The 18730-nt window shown below is 33.4% G+C and overlaps 3 protein-coding genes across 3 annotated transcripts; 2 read left to right on the forward strand and 1 right to left on the reverse strand.

Annotated features, from left to right (window-relative positions):
• The first annotated feature begins 3721 nt into the window (after positions 1–3721).
• On the forward strand, positions 3722–5189 carry LOC105642075 (protein PLANT CADMIUM RESISTANCE 2). The gene is made up of 4 exons (XM_012226765.4): positions 3722–4242; positions 4322–4393; positions 4493–4705; positions 4854–5189. Exons 1-4 carry the CDS (start codon positions 3996–3998, stop codon positions 4928–4930), a joined length of 609 nt encoding a protein of 202 aa, XP_012082155.3. The 5' UTR covers positions 3722–3995; the 3' UTR covers positions 4931–5189.
• Positions 5190–8785: 3596 nt separating this feature from the next.
• LOC105642000 (alpha/beta-Hydrolases superfamily protein) lies at positions 8786–10224 on the forward strand. Its single transcript, XM_012226666.4, has one exon. The coding sequence runs from the start codon at positions 8902–8904 to the stop codon at positions 9928–9930; it is 1029 nt and encodes a 342-aa protein (XP_012082056.1). The 5' UTR covers positions 8786–8901; the 3' UTR covers positions 9931–10224.
• A 1526-nt stretch (positions 10225–11750) lies between these two features.
• Positions 11751–18338, reverse strand: LOC105642001 (uncharacterized). Its single transcript, XM_012226667.4, has 13 exons — positions 18233–18338; positions 17063–17470; positions 16207–16453; positions 15784–15896; positions 15504–15583; positions 15222–15363; positions 15051–15131; positions 14408–14512; positions 13683–13865; positions 13118–13210; positions 12438–12577; positions 12254–12320; positions 11751–12096 (listed from the first exon to the last, which is right to left on the reverse strand). Exons 2-13 carry the CDS (start codon positions 17453–17455, stop codon positions 11977–11979), a joined length of 1764 nt encoding a protein of 587 aa, XP_012082057.1. The 5' UTR covers positions 17456–17470; positions 18233–18338; the 3' UTR covers positions 11751–11976.
• Between the last annotated feature and the right edge of the window lie 392 nt (positions 18339–18730).

Consider the following 18730-nt stretch of genomic DNA (forward strand, 5'->3'; position numbering starts at 1 on the left):
GGATGTTAAGACTGCGTTTCTCAATGGCGACATTGATGAAACAATATATATGGTGCAACCAGAAAGTTTTATAATTGGAGATCCAAAACATCTGGTATGCAAATTAAAGAAATCCATTTATGGACTCAAGCAAGCTTCTCATCAATGGTACTTTAAATTCAACCAAGTAATTGTCTCGTTTGGCTTTGAGGCAAATACTGTTGAAAATTGTGTGTACCATAAGTTCAGTGGGAGTAGGTTTATCTTTTTGGTCTTATATGTGGATGACATACTTCTTGCTACTAATTGTAAAGTCTTGCTACATGAAACCAAAGTTTTTCTTTCAAAGCATTTTGAGATGAAAGATTTAGGTGAAGCTTCTTTTGTTTTAGGGATTCAGATACATCGAGACCGTTCTCGAGGTATTCTTGGATTATCACAAAAGAGCTATATTGATAAAGTGCTCAAGAGATTTAGTATGCAGAATTCTAGACCATTGGATACCCCTATTGCAAAAGGTGATAAATTTAGTAATCAACAATGTCCAAAGAGTGAACTTGAAATTCAGGAAATGCAAAAGGTTCCTTATGCGTCAGCTGTAGGAAGTCTTATGTATGTTCAAGTTTGTACTCGTCCAGACATTTCTTTTATAGTTGGCATGTTAGGTAGATATCTCAGCAATCCAGGAATGGATCATTGGAAAGCAGCCAAAAGAGTCATGAGATATCTTCAGAGGACTAAGGGACATATGCTCACATATAGGAGATCAGATCAGCTTGAGATCATTGGGTATACTGATTCTGATTTCGCTGGATGCCAAGATAGTAGAAAATCCACATCTGGCTACGTTTTTCTATTGGCTGGCGGTGCTATTTCTTGGAAGAGTGTGAAACAAACTCTAGTGGCAACCTCCACCATGGAAGCTGAATTTGTAGCATCTTATGAGGCATCCAATCAAGCTATTTGGCTGAGAAACCTTGTCACTGGGCTGCGTGTAGTAGGTGGAATAGAAAGACCACTGAAGTTGTATTGTGACAGCAAGTCAGCCGTTTTATTCTCCAACAACAACAGGAGCTCTTCTCGATCAAAACACATTGAGATTAAGTTCTTGGCTGTGAAGGAGAGGGTACAGAGTGGACAGATATCCTTAGAGCATATTGGAACAAACTCTATGATTGCGGATCCGCTTACAAAGGCAGTGATACCGAAAGTTTTCCATGAGCACACCGCTCATATGGGTATCGTTTTGTTTGAGACTGTCTAGTTTTAGTGGGAGTTTGCTCTTTATGCATACATTATGTTTTTGAATGCTCTATTTTATTTTGGATATGTTTTATTATGAAATTTTGTTGAGTACTCATTTTGGTTGATGGTTACACTCTGTATTATTATTATTGTTTTGCTTGATCTCACTTTTGTTGGTGACCAGTTGGAAACAGACATGATGATCACATTACATGTAGTTTTCATGCTACACTTCTATAATGAATCTATGTCATTTAGGGGTATTGGTAATGTAGTTGATGATGAACTTAGTCATGAGATCTATGGCGAATGTTTCTTCAGCTCTTTATCAATATAACTAATGGACGAGATTGTTTTTGGATACCTTGTATGACTGCGTTTGTTGAGCTCATTTTGGTGTATGTATTTTATTTAACATATGTTTGCCCAAGTGGGAGATTGTTGGATTTAATTTTCTATTGTGGGCTTAATATGTAAAATTAAATATGTACAGCAGTCCGATTGTAAAGTCAATTTCAAATGTGGTCTTGATTGTGAATAATTGACTATTGAGGTATCAACTAATTATAGATATTAAGTGTAGAGACCATTATATAATTCCTATTTCGTTAAAGGACCGAAATAGGAATTGTACTAACCCTACAGGTATATAAAGGTCGTGGTCCCCAGAGGAGTTGAATACGATTCAGTTTTACGTTCCTTTCGTATTGCTTCCGCTAAATCGATTCTTCAATTCTCTGGAAGGCTGCAAACCTAATTTTATACATCAAGATCGACGAACAACGATGTCAGGTACGCAACCTTTTCTTATTCAATCTATTTTGTTGAATCTAGTGATTTGCACGATCTAGGTTATTGTGGAATTATTTGAGATTAATTCTTAACATTCTCATCTAACATCTCTAATATGTATACTACAAATTTAATATCGATCCTCTGCAACATTGCATATTTTTGTTTGTTCAATGTAATATTGTGGGCTTCTTCTTGATATAAGTAGCTGATTACCATGAACAAAAACTAAATTTCAGCACGTTTTGGAGTTAATTTATTCATTCTCACGGAATTAATAAATGAATATATATCCTAATTCTTTTCACAGTATGATGAAGAAGATGGTTGTCCAAGCAATTTGGAAGCTATGTTTTTAAAGTAGAGGTGCATTCGCACCATGAATTATCTATCAACACCTTACTTTCATGGTAAACTTATACTAAATTAACTTTAAAGTGTCCTTGAAGTGTTTTTGAAGTGTTCAAGAAATGTCCGAAATTAATAAATTAAAAAAAAAATTGAACACGTTTTTTAAAGCGTTTGACATGTATATTCAAAATGTTCGAAGAGCGTTGGTATCCAACACGGGTAATACAGTGGTATGCTAGTCTTTTAAGGTGTCCGTGCAACTAGACGGTAACTTACTTCCTCCAACTCTTATATATCTTTTTAATTCGCTTAATAATTAGGTCGAACAATAACGTCTGCTTGTAAAATTATTGTTACAGCTCTTACGACAGCGTTTTTTTCCTTCGGACAAATAGCAGATGTTATGGACAACGCTTACACCAGTAAGCATATCGAACATCCATCGCTAAACTAAATTCAATTAATTAGCTTTGTCTTTAACCATTAATATGATTAATGCTGATATGCAGCTTGTGCCACCAGTGGAATCATGTACGCCGCATGCAGCGCCTTGTTTGATGTCACGGCCTTACCGGAGAAAGATGAGGCATCGGTTCGGCTTGATAGAGGCACCAGCTCCGGATTGATTTGTTCACTCAATGTTTGAACATTGTCCTCTTTCTCAAAGAATATCCGGACTCAAGAACGGCAGGATAGATCCAGCTCTTTGGTAACATTTCTTTTTTTTTTTTTGTTAGGGTATTTTCAAGACAGTTTATAAAATATTCATTTGCTTGATTTTTATTGTAGTCGTCACAGCTTTTTGATTTGTTAATATTTTGTTTAGTACACTTAATTTCATTTTGAACTTAGACTTATGGATTTGACCTTTCAAACTTCGTTTCCAACAAATTAAATTTGTTGTTTTCATTTCCTAAATAATTATGAATTGATTCAAAAGTAGAGACTAAAAAATATGATTTTTTTCTTGAAAAAAAAAATTATATATTAAATTTCTTCGATTTTAAATGAACTCAGAAATTTATTCGATTTGCTAATATTATTCTACCAAAAACATCATTCAAAAGTTGCATATAACTTAATATAGGATCTTATATATAAACACTAAAAATGATTATAATTAACATATATAATTATCGTAGATAATCTATCTCATCCACTCCATCCGCAGGGTTTGGAGATTTTATAGATTCTAACACAAAAATAATATAGTTAGTCCATAACCAATTAATCCATCGGTTGTTCTCAACTCGAGGGATACCACACACACACAGAGAAACGTGTTCCAAACTTACAATACCCTTATACCATTAGCTACGTCTCACTAATTTTCTTTCTGTTTCTTTCACCCTGACACCACCCACTCTTCAAGCAAAAGCTTCTTTCTTTCTGATAGAGTTTTATAATGAAAATGCAATTGCATGAAACTTGAAAAGAAAAGAAGAATTTTAGATTCCTTTAAAAAAAAAAAAAGAATTTTAGATAATTAAGTAATTTTGATAAAAAGAAGAAAGAAAAAAAAAAGTTGCATCAACAGTTGCAAAACGGTTAATCTGATAATTGAGACACGTCATTTTGCAATCTTTTTATTCAAAAATCTACATTATTCTCCTCAAGCAAGAACCAACATGTACGACAAACCCATGTATCCCCCAACAGTTTCTGGAAAAGACGTTCAAAGGGAGTTATCATTTGCAGCACCATCTGCACCGCCATATCCACCACCACCATCACAATGTTCAAATATGGGAGAACCCATCATAGACACCGGCATCGCCTCCAATTTCCCTCCAACCTCCGCTACTCCTAACGTTCCCCGCACTCCGGTGGCTTGGTCCACCGGTCTTTGGGATTGTTTCAACGATATTAACAGTTGTAAGTATATACTTAATTATTTTTCTAGCAAATTTAATCTACGTTATCATAATAACAGTAGTTAATTTTTATCTTGTAGGTTGTTTGACATGGTGGTGCCCTTGCATCACATTTGGAAGAATTGCAGAAATAGTTGATAGAGGATCAACCTGTAAGTTCTAATTTTGAAAAAAAAAAATTAAATTCTTTAAAAAATATATATATGGTTATAGATTAATTAATTAGAAAAATAAATTGTGTTCGTGTGCAGCGTGTGGAGTAAGTGGAGCAATGTATATATTGATAATGTGGTTGACGGGTTGCTCATGTATATACTCATGTTTCTATCGAGCAAAATTGAGGGGGCAATATTTCTTGGAAGAAAAGCCATGCCCAGATTGTTGTGTTCATTATTGTTGTGAAGGATGTGCTTTGTGTCAAGAGTATAGAGAGCTCACCAACCGTGGCTTTGACATGTCTATAGGTTAGTTTCTTGATTTCTCATTTTCTTTTCTTTTTGTATTTTAATGGATAATTTTAGGTTTTTACATATTTGTTAACTAATTTGCAAGTTTTTATATTTGGGGTTTTTTTTTTTTTTTTTTTTTTGTTTTTATTTTTTAATTGAATAGGGTGGCATGGGAACATGGAAAGGCAGAGAAGATTACTTGCAATGGCCCCAATAGTTGAGGGAGGCATGACTAGATAGAGCTGTTGCCTTCCTTCCTAATTTTGTCACTTTTGAAAAAAAAAAAAAAAAATAGTTGTTTTAGCCTTATTAGGAGATGAGGGTATCAATTTTATTTATTTGTCTTCCTATTTCTTTTAGCTTAATTAGTTTATTTTTTATTTTTATTTTACCATAGCAAATATACATATATGTGTATTTTTCTTCAGTGATTTGGTTTGGCGTTAATCAACAGGTAAATTAATACTTGTATCAATACAAATCTGAATTTTTGAGTGTTTCTTCCTTTTTCACCTATTATTGTTGGTTTAAATGCTCATTAGAGAGAACCCTTCGATACCTTATCATTTCATACTCTCCTTTCAAATAAATAAATCAGTTTACATGAAGCCAATAACTACTTCATATGCATAACTGCATCCCATTACAATTTTCTAAAACTGAGATAAAAACTAAAAGGAAATATTTAATTATATATTTAGAAACATATAAGTAAAAATAAGAAATAAATCAAATGCTTCAAGTTTTCTAATCTTCAGGTCTTATACCATCTAGAGCAGCAATTCGATTTAATAAAATTATATTTATTCAACACTACACTTATAAACTACATTTTAAGACTTTAAAATATTTGAATTTTCTCAAGGACAATGCTATTAGATATCATTTGGAATTTTGGAAAAAAAAGGACATTACATTTGACAGAATAAATTAAGAAAGACATAGTTTCCACTTTCCCATTTACATGTACTAGCAAGATTCCTGACAATGTTCATACCCTTTCTTCCCTTGTTTTCATTGTGTTTCTTAAATCCTATATAATGTGAATGTTCTTTAATGAATTAGCATCATTCCAAAAAAGAAACAGGAATCCAGGGGCGGTAATTCTACTAGCTACGGGTGTTTGGTAGTTCCTTTTCCAGTCACCTTTGATCGTACATGGAGTCCACCTCCGTTTAATTGGTTAAAAGTGAACATAGATGCCTCAATTGGAGTGGCTGCTGGTTATGTGGGTATTGACAAAATAGTTAGGAATTCAGCCTCTGAATTTATTGCTAGCAAAACGTGGAGATTTTCGGGGTTTTTCAGTGCTACGGTGGTGGAGGTCATAGCCGTACGAGAAGTTTTGAGCTGGATCAAGGATCACGGATAGAATTATATTTTGTTGGAAACTGACTCTCAGTCAGTTGCCAATGCCATCAACAATGTTTCTACAAATGATTCATCTGCTTTTGGTTTGATAATTCAGGACTGCAGATCTCTTTTGTCTGAGATACTAATCGCTAAATGTAATTTTGTTTCTAGGTCTGCGAATGTGGCTGCACATACGTTAGCAGTTGAAACACATTCCGAAGTAGGCTTGGGGGTTTGGGATTCTGTACCACCCCTGTTCTATTAGATTTCTTGATTTCATAATAAATATTTCACATTTTAACTTCAAAAAAAAAAAAAAAAAAAAGCATCATTCCAAAAGAATATCAATGAATACTTCCACACTCTATTTGAATATAAAATCAAAATTTTATAAAGATATATGTTGAATTTTAGCATTTCTTTAAATTCTTGGATTTTACTTGTTTAGATCAGGCCTATGGATTCATCTAAGACCAAATTAATAAATTAAAATTTTTTTAGAATTAATCCGATTTCATCATGTTTTTCTGTGTATGTTTAGAAATATTATCATTTCAATAAAAAATTATTTTTCATAAATTTAGTCTATAAGTAGATATATACACCGAGTTTATATAAGTTAATCTCTGAATTCTTTTGAGTGCTGGGATAAAAAGAAAGCTGCCTTTCTTTATTATATACGCATATATAATTTGTTAGGTTCGAGAAACAATACCTGTAACCTAGCTAGCTATTCTATTTGTTTGAAACTATATAGTACATATGCATGAATGTAAATGATCAAAAAGTTTGAAAATGCCAAACCCTTTGACCAACAAGTTTAATAGAAGTACTTTTTATGGGTTTGATGTGAGATTTTGTCGTATGGCATTAAGGAATATTGAAGCTCTAGCAAGTTCAATGGCAGTCCTCAAAACATGGAAGCTATCCAACTCCACACAATGCATGAGATGAACATCACTTATCCCTTCCCTTCTAGTTCTAGCTTTAACCTCCCTTTAGTGCGTGCAATGTGAAAAAAGAAAAGGCAGAATGAGAATGCTCCACTTCAACTTCTTTGATAAATTGTTCTCCAAATAGTTGATTTGAAAAGATGGTATTGGGGGGCAACCTAAAGTTAGGTGGTGCACACTCGGTTTGTCCCCACTACTAGTGCCTTTGTTCCTCCAAATGTCAACAATGTCACACCACAACTTCTATCATACCATTTTTGACTCTCAATATAGTTTTTTTTTTTTTTTTAATTCATTAGACTTCCCTGATATTCAAAAAGTATTAAAATATCACTAAGTCGAAGCACTCTTTTTTTTTTTTTTCAACTTTGAATAATTTTTTAGTATTGCATTAAATTTAATAATTTATTTAAAAGTAAAAATATTTATATTAAAATTAATTGATCATGTGTGGTTTGACTAATTTTTTTACTTATGTAAGTAGGAGGAAGATTGGATATAAGTTTTCTCGTGCACAATAATTTTCATTAATTTGATAAGGTAAACAGAGAGTTACATCTATTGTATAATTCGTAGTGTTATTCTGACCTATTGAATTCTTTATGAGTCAGAAGAATAAAATTTTGATGAGAGGGCTAAAATCTTTTATGTTTTATAGTTGGAGGAGATTAAACATTCCTTGGCATAGATATATATATATGAGTTGGGATATATATTTAGATTTATTTAAATTTTAAATTTAAATTTTGATAACTATGATGAAAATTAAATTACTTGATAAGTGGATTGAGTTTGACCTAAATAATGGGTTGAGAGTGTTTTTTATTTTATTTTTTTTTAATAATTAAGGTCAACTATGATTTATAGGTTAACTTGGGAGTGTAGTAATGATGGAGGAGGCAGAGACGGGCAATTAGGTGATTATGCGGTGGTGTGCAATTAAATAAAATGGGCATCAATCACTAATTTCGTCTCTTAAATTTGCTTACTTTGGCCTATAATCATTTTATTGCCCACCTTGGTTTGCCACTTGCACCTCTAAAAGCAATAGTTTGGGTAAAATTACCCAATGAGGGAGAGTTTGAACCCATGATCTTTTATCATAGTTGCTCACCTTAGCCATCTAGACTAAGAGTTACTATAAATAATTATTTCTTCATTGACGTTCAAAAACAATAAATGCGTATTTTTTTGCCTTCATTAATTTATTAATCATTAAATAGCTGGTTGCATTAGTGAATTACATTTTTAAGCGAATTTTACTTATAAAGTCAGGAATTTAAACTTACTTGGAGTTAAAACTGTTAGGACATCAATTTGCCTAAATACCACACTTAGTATGGGAACAAAAAAAAATTCTCAATCACAACTCATGGGGTATATCAACAAAATGATAAATCTAATGAAAAATTCAACAAAAATAAAGTTTCTAGACTTTTAAAAATTTTTTAATTTAACTAAAAGAGATAAGATAAATGTTAAACTATATTGCATGGGGAAATGCTCTTTCACATTTGTTGGATACCAATATGAAAAGTTCCGTCGGTAGCCGCAGGATAAAACAAAATGGAAAAATTATTGTAATGCAACCCTAATTTCCAATTAGGCATTTTATCAACTACTATAACATAAAGAAAGCCAGCCGCCGCCACCACCACCAACACCACCATCTCCACACCTGCATCACGTGAAGACATGTGGCCGGTTCCCAATTGGACACTTGGCAACAATTCATAGGATAGCTGAGTCTTATCTCTTACTCTGCTGCTACTATATATTTAGATATACACACGCAAGTTAATTAGTCCTTCGACAGAAATCCAAAACCATACACTTGAAATAATTCTGATATTTCATTTCCATTAAGTTATCTACACATATAATATATATTAGAAGAAGAAAAAAATGGTCGCTGCCATTTCAGTAGATTCAAGCTTAAGCCTACAGATTGGCAGAACTTGTCACCGGGTAATTACAGAAGAAATTGAAGGGCTAATTAAAGTATACAAAGATGGGTACGTAGAAAGATCTCACATTGTTGCTTCTGTCGCTCCAAAATTGGCTTCAGAGCTAGGTGTTATGTCACAGGATGTAGTCATTGACAAGTTCACAAACGTTTGGGCAAGATTTTACGTTCCAAGTTCCTGTCATGGTAATAATAACCCTAATAACCTCCCTTTGATGATATATTTTCATGGAGGTGGGTTTTGTGTTGGCTCTGCTTCTTGGATTTGTTATCATGAATTTTTAGCAAGATTAGCTTCCAAAGCAAATTGCTTAATTATGTCTGTTAATTATCGATTAGCCCCAGAAAATCCTCTGCCTGCAGCTTTTGAAGATGGGATTAAAGCTTTAATGTGGTTAAGAAAACAAGGTTTAAGTGAAGAGTATTACTGGTGGTCCAAAAAATGCAATTTTTCTAAAATATTTGTAGCTGGTGATAGTGCTGGTGCTAATATAGCTTATAATATTATTACAAGGCTTAGCTCATCTAATGGAGTGTTGGATATGAAGCCATTAACTATAAAGGGTTTGATTCTAATCCAGCCATTTTTTGGAGGAGAGGTAAGAACTAACTCAGAAAAATATTTAGTACAGTCAACTCGGTCAGCGTTGACTTTGGCAAGCTCTGATACCTATTGGAGACTAGCATTGCCACGTGACGCTAATCGCAACCATCCATGGTGTAATCCTCAGGTGGGAGTGAAAATGGAGAAATTGATGGATTTGGAAATAATGGTGTTTATATCTGAAATGGATATATTGAAAGATAGGAATTTGGAGTTTGTAAATGGTTTGTGTAAAGCAGGGAAGAAAGTGGAGCATGTGGTGCATAAAGGTGTAGGACATGCCTTTCAAGTTTTAAGTAAGTCTCAAATATCACAAACTAGAGCAATTGAGATGATCTCCCAAATCAAGTCCTTTATCAACTAGAGATTACCTCTTTTCTTAAAAAAAAAAAAAAAAAAATTATCTGCAACATTCAAATTAGAATGATATATTCAGGTAAAACTCAATCAACAGCGGTGACTATGAAGCATGTCCAGAGAATTATTTTATGTTTCATTTTTACTTATTGTTAGAAAGAAATTAGCTATATAGGTTAAAAGACAGGACTTGTAGATTCCTCAAGTACACATTGCAGGCCATTGTGTTTGTCTAGAGGTTGTAAATGTTAAAGTAGCTTATGATTTTTGTATATATGTATAAAAAAAATTTTATTCCAAAGCTTGATTATTCTATTTATTATGTTGGATGGGTTAGGAAGTTGATATTAAGAATAGAATTTTTACTTTCATTTCTATTTGGTTGAGAAATGACAATTAAAATTTCTAACTTGACATCCATCAAAATCCAAGGTATATATATGCATGTTGTTATAACTCATACGGCATGATATATAATTTCACCATTAAATTTTAGTATTTTAACTTTGTGACCTCTTAAATTTACTTTGACTTATTAAACACTTTAACTTATAAAATTTAAATATTTCAATTTACAAAATCATTTGATTGAACACTTCAACTTACAAAATAATATCAATTAAATACTTGTAGATGATTGAAAAATGTGAAATTATTGCTCTAAAAGCTATGCTAAACGCTCATCAAATCAATATTTTATGTATAAAATCTAAAAACTCTAAGAATTATTATTGTTAGTGTAAAAAGATATGTAAAATTACTAAAATTTATAATTCTAAGGGCAATAATATTATTGAAAATTATCAGGTGATGGACATCTTTTATTTGATGGGATTAACTTTTCAGCCTTCTTTTTTTGGTAAAATTCTTTTCAGCTTTTTTAAAACAAGCTTGATTCAGTAACTATTATTTACAATAGAAAAATTACTCCTATTATAATAATGTTAGACAACTCCTACTATGTCATCAATAATATTATTTTGATTTATTTAATCTCTAGTAAATTAAAAACCGATGGAGGAGGAGATAACTCGTTATGAATAGCAAATTGTTTTTTCAATTTAACCATATTCGATAAAGGAGAGATCCAAGAAATTCACCTCTCCATTCTTACTTGACGAGTAACAAATTGTTTTTGCATTTTAAAAGTGTAGATTGCAATGTTTTGAGTTGAAATTATCATTCTGCAAACAATAAATCAAAACTCAAAATTATTTCGAACACTATTGCTTGCTTAGTGAGTTTGCTTCTTGTTATATTGATCAAGGTCCAATATTTGCTTAACACGTCATTAGGGATGGAAGCTAATTTTAGACAAATAAAATATTTCTCTAACTAATTTTAGACAATGGACTTTGATGTGTGAATTTTAAACGCATCTTCAATTCAAAGAAACTAAAACCTACGAATTTCAAGCCTATGGGGCGGAACGCGGGTTTCAATATGTGAAAAGAATAGTGGGTCGACTGTTTCTTGTTTGACATTTTTCAATCCAATATTCACTCCGACCCCATGAATGATTTAGACAAATATATTTTAACAGTGGATATATGTTTATGCTATGCACAAATAATTTAATAAATACTACTCTTTAGTTTTTATATTTAAATTGATTTTCTTAAAATGAATCACAAAGAAATGCCTCTATTACTTGGTAACTGCTCCTCGCATAGCATGAAATTTAAACGAGATATTTGGAATTTTGAATTCAATTGTTCATTTGCCCTTCTGACCAACCGTCATATCATCAAATTTAAATAGAGTTATTAGAGCATATGCATTATGCAACAAGAAAAACCATTTTGGAGTTCCAAAATGGCAAAAGGATAAAAAGAAAAATAGAAATAATATATAATAAGAGGAATATAGAACAAGTTTATGAAACACACTACATAAATTAAAAGCCAAAAATAGCAGTTCCACGTTAGTAACAACTCACAAGGGGCATAAAATTGCACTAACACTCGACATCAAGAAAGAGGGAACTAATTAGATGAATAGAACTTTAGGTTCAATAGAACTGTAGGTTCCATGAGGTCTGTAGGAGTCGGGTTTAGCTAGACATCATCACATTATCGATTGCCTGAAGTGCTTGGTTGGCAAAAAAGCGGACATCAACATCAGGATCCTCACTTAGCTCTACCAAGGCGGGACGGATGGTTTTCTCCACAACCTATTGGGTTAATATGCAAACAAGGAAATTGAGAGTTGAATAATCAAGGTAAAAGCATAGATCAGTATCCAATGAAATTAAGCCAATTGAGCACCATAAACATACTAAAAAAAAAAACAAAGAATAAAAAAAGAAGAAAAATTCATGAAGGACTTACAGACTGATCAACTATGGGAATGAGGGACTGCAGCACCTTTGCCACATTGAACTTGATGTTAGGTACCCTGCAGAAAGAATTGAGTTCAATCCAAAGACCACAAAAATTGCATTCCAATTCAAAGACTACCAATTGCAATTAGTTTAAATTTTTATCACACAGGAAGTGCCATGAACCCATATACCTGTCTTTTGATGCATTGATGACCACAGGAAGCAGTTTAGAACATGTAATTTCTGATCCCATAACAGGAGCTAGTAGTGAGATAGCACGTAAGATGGTCATCCGATACAAGTAATGAGGATTATTAATCATCTCCAGAGCCTACAAGGTTTAAACGCCAATTTTCACTCCTTTGGTAGAAAGCATGTAGGTAGACATACCAAACAAATGGGAAAATAAAAAAAAATACAATAAATGACAAGATGGAACTTTGTAAGCTTGTCAACCTGAAGCATATTGAAGAAACCTTTCTATTTCTAGCACTCCAAAACAGTCTCAAACGATATAAACTGAACTGAGTTTCTAAACATCCAAACAGAGAGAGGACAAACAACAGAAAAGTACATTTGCCACAAAAACAGCCCATTAACATTTCTCAGACATCCCTAGCCTGTTATTCACAGAGACCTAGCAGAATTAACTACAACAAATATTTAAATAGTGTTACACCTGAAGCCTTATCCACTGGCAAAGGCATTGGACACATAGGAACAAATGTTAGCACTAAGCATATCATACCTTTTTAATCAGATTTTAATATTAGCCAAGCATGCACTTACGCATAGGGAAACAAAAAGCAATGAGTTGTCAGTCATTATAAGAGCAGTAGAATTCCCAGCCAGAGGATTAAGAAAAACAAACCTGTGGCACTATGTGTTGCATTGCCCACTCTGGACCAAATTCTTCAGCAAGCCGCTTTAAATTATTTGCTGCAGCATCACGAATTGAGTAAACCTACAATAAATACATAGGCAAGATAGTATCAATAATGTGTATAAATCACTTGCCCATAACGAAGTTGATAGAAATAATTAATTTACATATGTAACAAGAGCATCATTCAAACATATTTTACTAATCAAAATAAATACTCTATCCAACATACATAAATGAAATTAATCTTGAGATAGTAACAAACTTATGCACTGAGAGCAGGAATCCAATCTCAATAAAATCAAGTTTTTGCGCCTAACTTTCAGCTGTATCTAATACATGACATGATCCCTACACGGGGTCCCTGAAGCCGCAGATCATGCTTACTAAGGACAACTAAAGGCCTTCAGCATTTAAAAGCAAACTTCTAGTTGTAGAATCTCTCTTAAAAAACAGAATCATTGAACAATAAGGTCCAGTGTGACATATTGTAGAAGTAAGAAGAGACTTATATTCTATAACTGCAGTTATACGAGATTAGAAGAAAACAAACCTTATCCTGTAACCACTGCATGCACAGAGCCCCAAGTTTATCGTCAAAGAACCCAACACCCAACTGACTTGCCAATAAAGGTATATACTCTATAATTGCAAGCCGAACCCTCCAATGCCTATCCTCTGCAAGCTCAACAATAGCTGGCAATAATGATTGAGACAGTAGATCAATTCCAATAACCTGCAAGTAAAGCTCTTATTCCAGCGTCACTTAAGTGGAAAAAAGGAGACAAACACTTTTTGACAGGCATATAATGTGCAAACAGAATATGCACTATCATTTGAAAGAACCTATTGAATCCAAAGAAAAAGCAGACGTAGCATGTGGTGAAGCAGCAATTACTACCATAGGCTATTTATATAGAGTAGTGTGTCCAAGAAATTTCAATCACTAAATCCTCATAGACATAAAAAGAAGGCAACAAGTCATCAAGAGCAAAAATGGATCAGAAAAAAGCCAGAATAAATTTAAGCCAGAAAACACATCCAGTTAGAGTGAGAAAACAGAGGGAAGCAAAAAGCAAGGAGCATTCATTGCAATAATTTGTCTTGTTTTCTTACATTGAGTATATGATTTCTCAACTTCCCATTATCCTTTCAGGACATGAGAACCTTGAAAGATTTAATCACATTGTCATTGGATAGTTTCTAGCAATATTTGAATTATTCAATTCTATATAAGATTCAAAAGAAAATCCTAAGCTGTCCTAAGGAATCACAAACCTGATTCACTTGATCAAGCTTGCTGATGATGTTGAGGCGGACATCAGGAAATTCATCCTTCAACAGTGAAAGAAATATTGGAAGAAGCTGCTCAATTGTAGCATCCTGCAGTAACAACCCAATGAATTTCAAAAGTCCTGTTCTGACTGAAATTGGAAGAACGATCAACAGGTCTAAGAAAAAGATTTGACAATATCATGTGAGATGGTTTTTTAAACAAACAGAAGCTAGATAGCTAATGAGCCATAACAACTAGAATAGGTCTGATGTGTTATCCAAAAAAGCCATCCATGAAAAGAAAATTAACAAGATAAAACATCCAAATTTAGTCCACTTGTAATAGGTTCTAATGCTCAATTGCCCATCTACTGGTTTCTTAAGTTGCGATTCTCACAAGAAGCAGAATTCTTCACAACAGGATGCTAGTTCCTAAACACATCGAGTAACAATAAATGTAATAGTTAGAGCACCAACTAGTACAAAACAATATTCCCAAAAATATTAAGAGAATTCTATCTTCTGTTAATAATTTCTTGTACGATGGAGTCAAAATTGATAACAATATTACAACACTACTCATAGTAGTTTTTTCTTTGATATGACATTGGCTAAGTTCTTAGTAACTTTTACGAAGCATTCTTACCTTCCCCAGGACAGGAGCCATTCCCATAATAACTGAAGCCAAAGCGGACCGCACATGCTGGGAAGAATCTGATGACAATTCCTAAGGAGGAAAATACAAGGCATTGAGATTTTAATCGGTAACACAATGTTCGATTGAACAAACAAAATCATATTATGTGCAGATATATACCTTCACACAAGGGAGAATATGCTGAATGGCAAGTTCTGGATTTAAAATGCGGCAGAACTTGGTTACTTTTCCAGCAGCTGCTATACGTACTTCAGCCTCATTATCACGAAGCAAGCGTACATAAGCAGGAACCAAGTCCGTCCTTAAAAAAGAATCACAACAAATCAATAATTTTGTATCACCTAAACCAACAGTATAGAATCAATCAAAGAAGCGGGTCTCAAGGAGAATAAAGCATATAGAATATATGCATTTAAACAGTGGTTCAAATCGGATGTGTACCTAGTAGGCTCAGGCCCCACAGCTTCACAAAGTTCATATAATTGATTTGCAACCATGTAGCGTACACGCCAAGACTTGTCCTGTGCAATGACGACACAGATAAAAGTAACTTATCAACAAGTACATGGTCAAGAAATTACTTGTCTAAACCATATAGATATCAAATAACAATGCAAATGCAAAGCATTAGTACCAAGATACGCAGAATGCCAAGAATCTACAGACTAAGCCAATTTGTTTTTCTTCTCTCTTTCTTGAGATCTAAAATCTATAATGATACCTGAGAAAAGTTGACAATAACAGGAAGAATATGTGCAACACAATCTTGGGGCTCCAACAATTTTCCAAGAGCAGCACAACCCTCAACAGCCAATAAACGTACAGAATCCTGATCTGAGATGAAAACAATTGCAAAAACTTTATTGCTAAATTCATAACACCCACCACAATAAAACTAAAAAAAAATGTAAAGCATCAACTGACAAATGTACTAATTTAACTTATAATTTATGAATTATGGAATCAATTTCAGTTGTTGTGCATTCTTAGTTAATTGATCATATAAGCAGGAACTCTGTTATAAGTTCTTAACAACTCAATTACCAATTCCTATTCCCATTACCTGGCATGTCATAGTACTCGGCTTAACATTATCATGTGTTAAAGTGATGGAAGAATAGGAACATATTAAAAGCACAATTACCATCCTGAGTAAGATCCTCAAATATAGACATGATGTCGGTTTTTAAATGAGCAGGTTCAACAGTTGCTGCAAATTTCCCCAGATTTGAAGCAGCAGACCTCCTAACCATGGGCATGTCATCTTGACAAAGCTGACTGTATATTGAACGCAGTTCTGTCTTTAACATATCAGGAGCACTAGGATAAGCAATATGGAACAGCCCACATGCAGAAACACGTGCAGTAAACCATTCTCCAGCAGCTAGTCTCTGACAACAAGAAATTAAATCATGCAGTAATCTAAGAATTGGTCCAGATGGTAGCAAAAGCAACTCAGAACAATAACAAATGTTAGCCTAATAATCAGAACTCAAATAGTATACACAAAAAGGTGGAATGTGCTGACCTATAAATAAATAATATATGCAAAATCTCTCTCTCTCGCTTACATATACATATAAAGATGCATAAATAGGTGACACTAGCATAGCATATTGGATACTACAAACCACACTCATATATAATACTAAAGGAGACCATAATGGTCCAACAGAGTAAAATAATGCCCAATAATATTACAGACCTATTACTGATAAAATAACACAGGGTATAAATATATTCATGAAATAAATTTAGAGAAAACTCAGAATAAGAAATTGATATAAAGATGTTGACAAGCAATATGTGATAAATAACACAGGGTAATCAATTCACCAGACCACAGAATTTAACAATCTAGTGATATAGGAAACTTTTCTAGATATCCAAGAGCATGGAGTGTCCCAGTGAGGAGCCAGGGATGAAAATTCACCACTTGGTAAATCTCTATTCAAAGAAAAAGCGTAATCAATTAACTGAGCAAAACACAATTTCCTCACCTTGACCAGAGGAATGAACCAGTCAACCAAGTCACTCTCCCTCATCTGGGATCCAATTCTACACAAGGATTCCACAGCTTTGTCTCTGACACATGTTTCCTCAACAGTGCAAAGCGTTTCCAAAGGTGGGAGCAACACGTGGGCATGCTCCACTCCTCCAACATAAGGAATGAAGACTCCCAGCTCCTCTGCCATTGCAAGGAGAACCTCATCATCGTCATCATTGTTCTCACTAAGAAATGGAATTAATTCTTTCCGGGTTCGGTCCTCCCCAAGAGCACGTGCAATGGTTGATAGTCTACGGATGGAGTTCAGCCGGAGTTGGATGTCATCATTTTTTAGCTCATCTATTAGAACAGCTATTGGATATAGAGGCTCGTCAACCATTGACATTTTATCTCAAAATTACTGCAATATAACACCATGACCAACAGAATTCAGAAACCAGGGTGGAAAATCCTATGCAGTAATGATCAAACACACCACAAACAATGTGCAAATAATATAAGCATCTCATTACAACATTCTAACACGATTAAATTGATATACATAATTAACAACAATAAGCAACTTTTTGAATTGCAAAGCAGTAAATGTAACTGCTGCTTAAAAGTTGGATCCAACAATAACCTCAACAAAGCTATCATCCATTTCATCTCAAGGACCCATAATTCATATTCCAAAGCAACTAAAATTAAAACTGAGATCTAAACCAAACCCTAGAATTTATATCCAGTGGCACAACGAGAAGAGCATTATAAAAAAAAGGCAATAAACGAAATTTTAAATCCTAAAGCATAACTCCCTGTCTGGATACTGAGAAAATGTAGGAAAATAGGAAAGACATTAAAAGATTGCATACATAATTAATCCAAAATAAAATTTAACCAAATAAAAAAAAAAAAAAGCCAATCGAGTGCGCCAGATACAGCTCCTAACCACTGATGAGGCCACTTTCATTTTCAACTTCGTATAAGCAATGAAAATGAAAGATGTGCGATATCATAAATTGTAAGAAATTGATTTTCCTATTATTTTCTCTCTTTTTCTCGGCAACCAAAAAGAAGACAATGGATTCGAACATAAATCCGATTGCTTAAGAAATTTGGATGAGGAAATAAAAGTAGAAATCATTAGATAAAACATTGAGAAGTATTAAAGTGCTTTTACCGATCTGAATATGTTCCCGCCGGCTTCCTCTGACGAAGCTCTGGGAGAGAGAACTTGTTTAATTTTCTTTTTTTAATTTTGGTTTGTTGTAATTGTTGCGATGGTAACTAATAAAGCTTCAAATTTGAAATTGATTTGAAGGAGGTCCAGTTTAATCAGGCCCAATCAGAGCTGGCCTGGAAGCCCATGGGTTTCTCGTACATCAAATCTGTCTTGTAACCTTTTTTTATATTGCACGATGATGATTTATTTACCTATGCTGTGTATAAATATGAGAATAGGGAGAATAATGAGATTTTAAATAGCACTTCGATAAAATTTAAGATATTCTAAAATGACCATAATTATAATCAATTAAAAAAATTATATTTTATTAGTTGATTGGATATATTTATAAAAATTATTTTTAAAATTAATCATATGTGGTCTGATTGTCTTTTTATTTATGTGACGAGTGAGAGGTCTCGAGTTCGAATCCCCTCAACCATAAGTATTTTC

This window comes from Jatropha curcas, chromosome 10, assembly GCF_041381405.1.
Source record: "Jatropha curcas cultivar XTBG-Jc1 chromosome 10, XTBG_Jcur_1.0, whole genome shotgun sequence".
NCBI classification, from domain to species: domain Eukaryota; kingdom Viridiplantae; phylum Streptophyta; class Magnoliopsida; order Malpighiales; family Euphorbiaceae; genus Jatropha; species Jatropha curcas.

Coding starts and splice junctions, on each gene's coding strand:
- LOC105642001 (XM_012226667.4), bottom strand. CDS start 17,455: ATGTCAATGGTTGACGAGCCTCTATATCCAATAGCTGTTCTAATAGAT. Junction 15,364..15,503: donor GTGGGGCCTGAGCCTACTAG/GTACACATCCGA, acceptor TTCTTTTTTAAG/GACGGACTTGGTTCCTGCTT. Junction 13,211..13,682: donor TGCAGTGGTTACAGGATAAG/GTTTGTTTTCTT, acceptor TATTTATTGTAG/GTTTACTCAATTCGTGATGC.
- LOC105642075 (XM_012226765.4), top strand. CDS start 3,996: ATGTACGACAAACCCATGTATCCCCCAACAGTTTCTGGAAAAGACGTT. Junction 4,243..4,321: donor TTTCAACGATATTAACAGTT/GTAAGTATATAC, acceptor TTTATCTTGTAG/GTTGTTTGACATGGTGGTGC. Junction 4,394..4,492: donor AGTTGATAGAGGATCAACCT/GTAAGTTCTAAT, acceptor GTTCGTGTGCAG/CGTGTGGAGTAAGTGGAGCA.
- LOC105642000 (XM_012226666.4), top strand. CDS start 8,902: ATGGTCGCTGCCATTTCAGTAGATTCAAGCTTAAGCCTACAGATTGGC.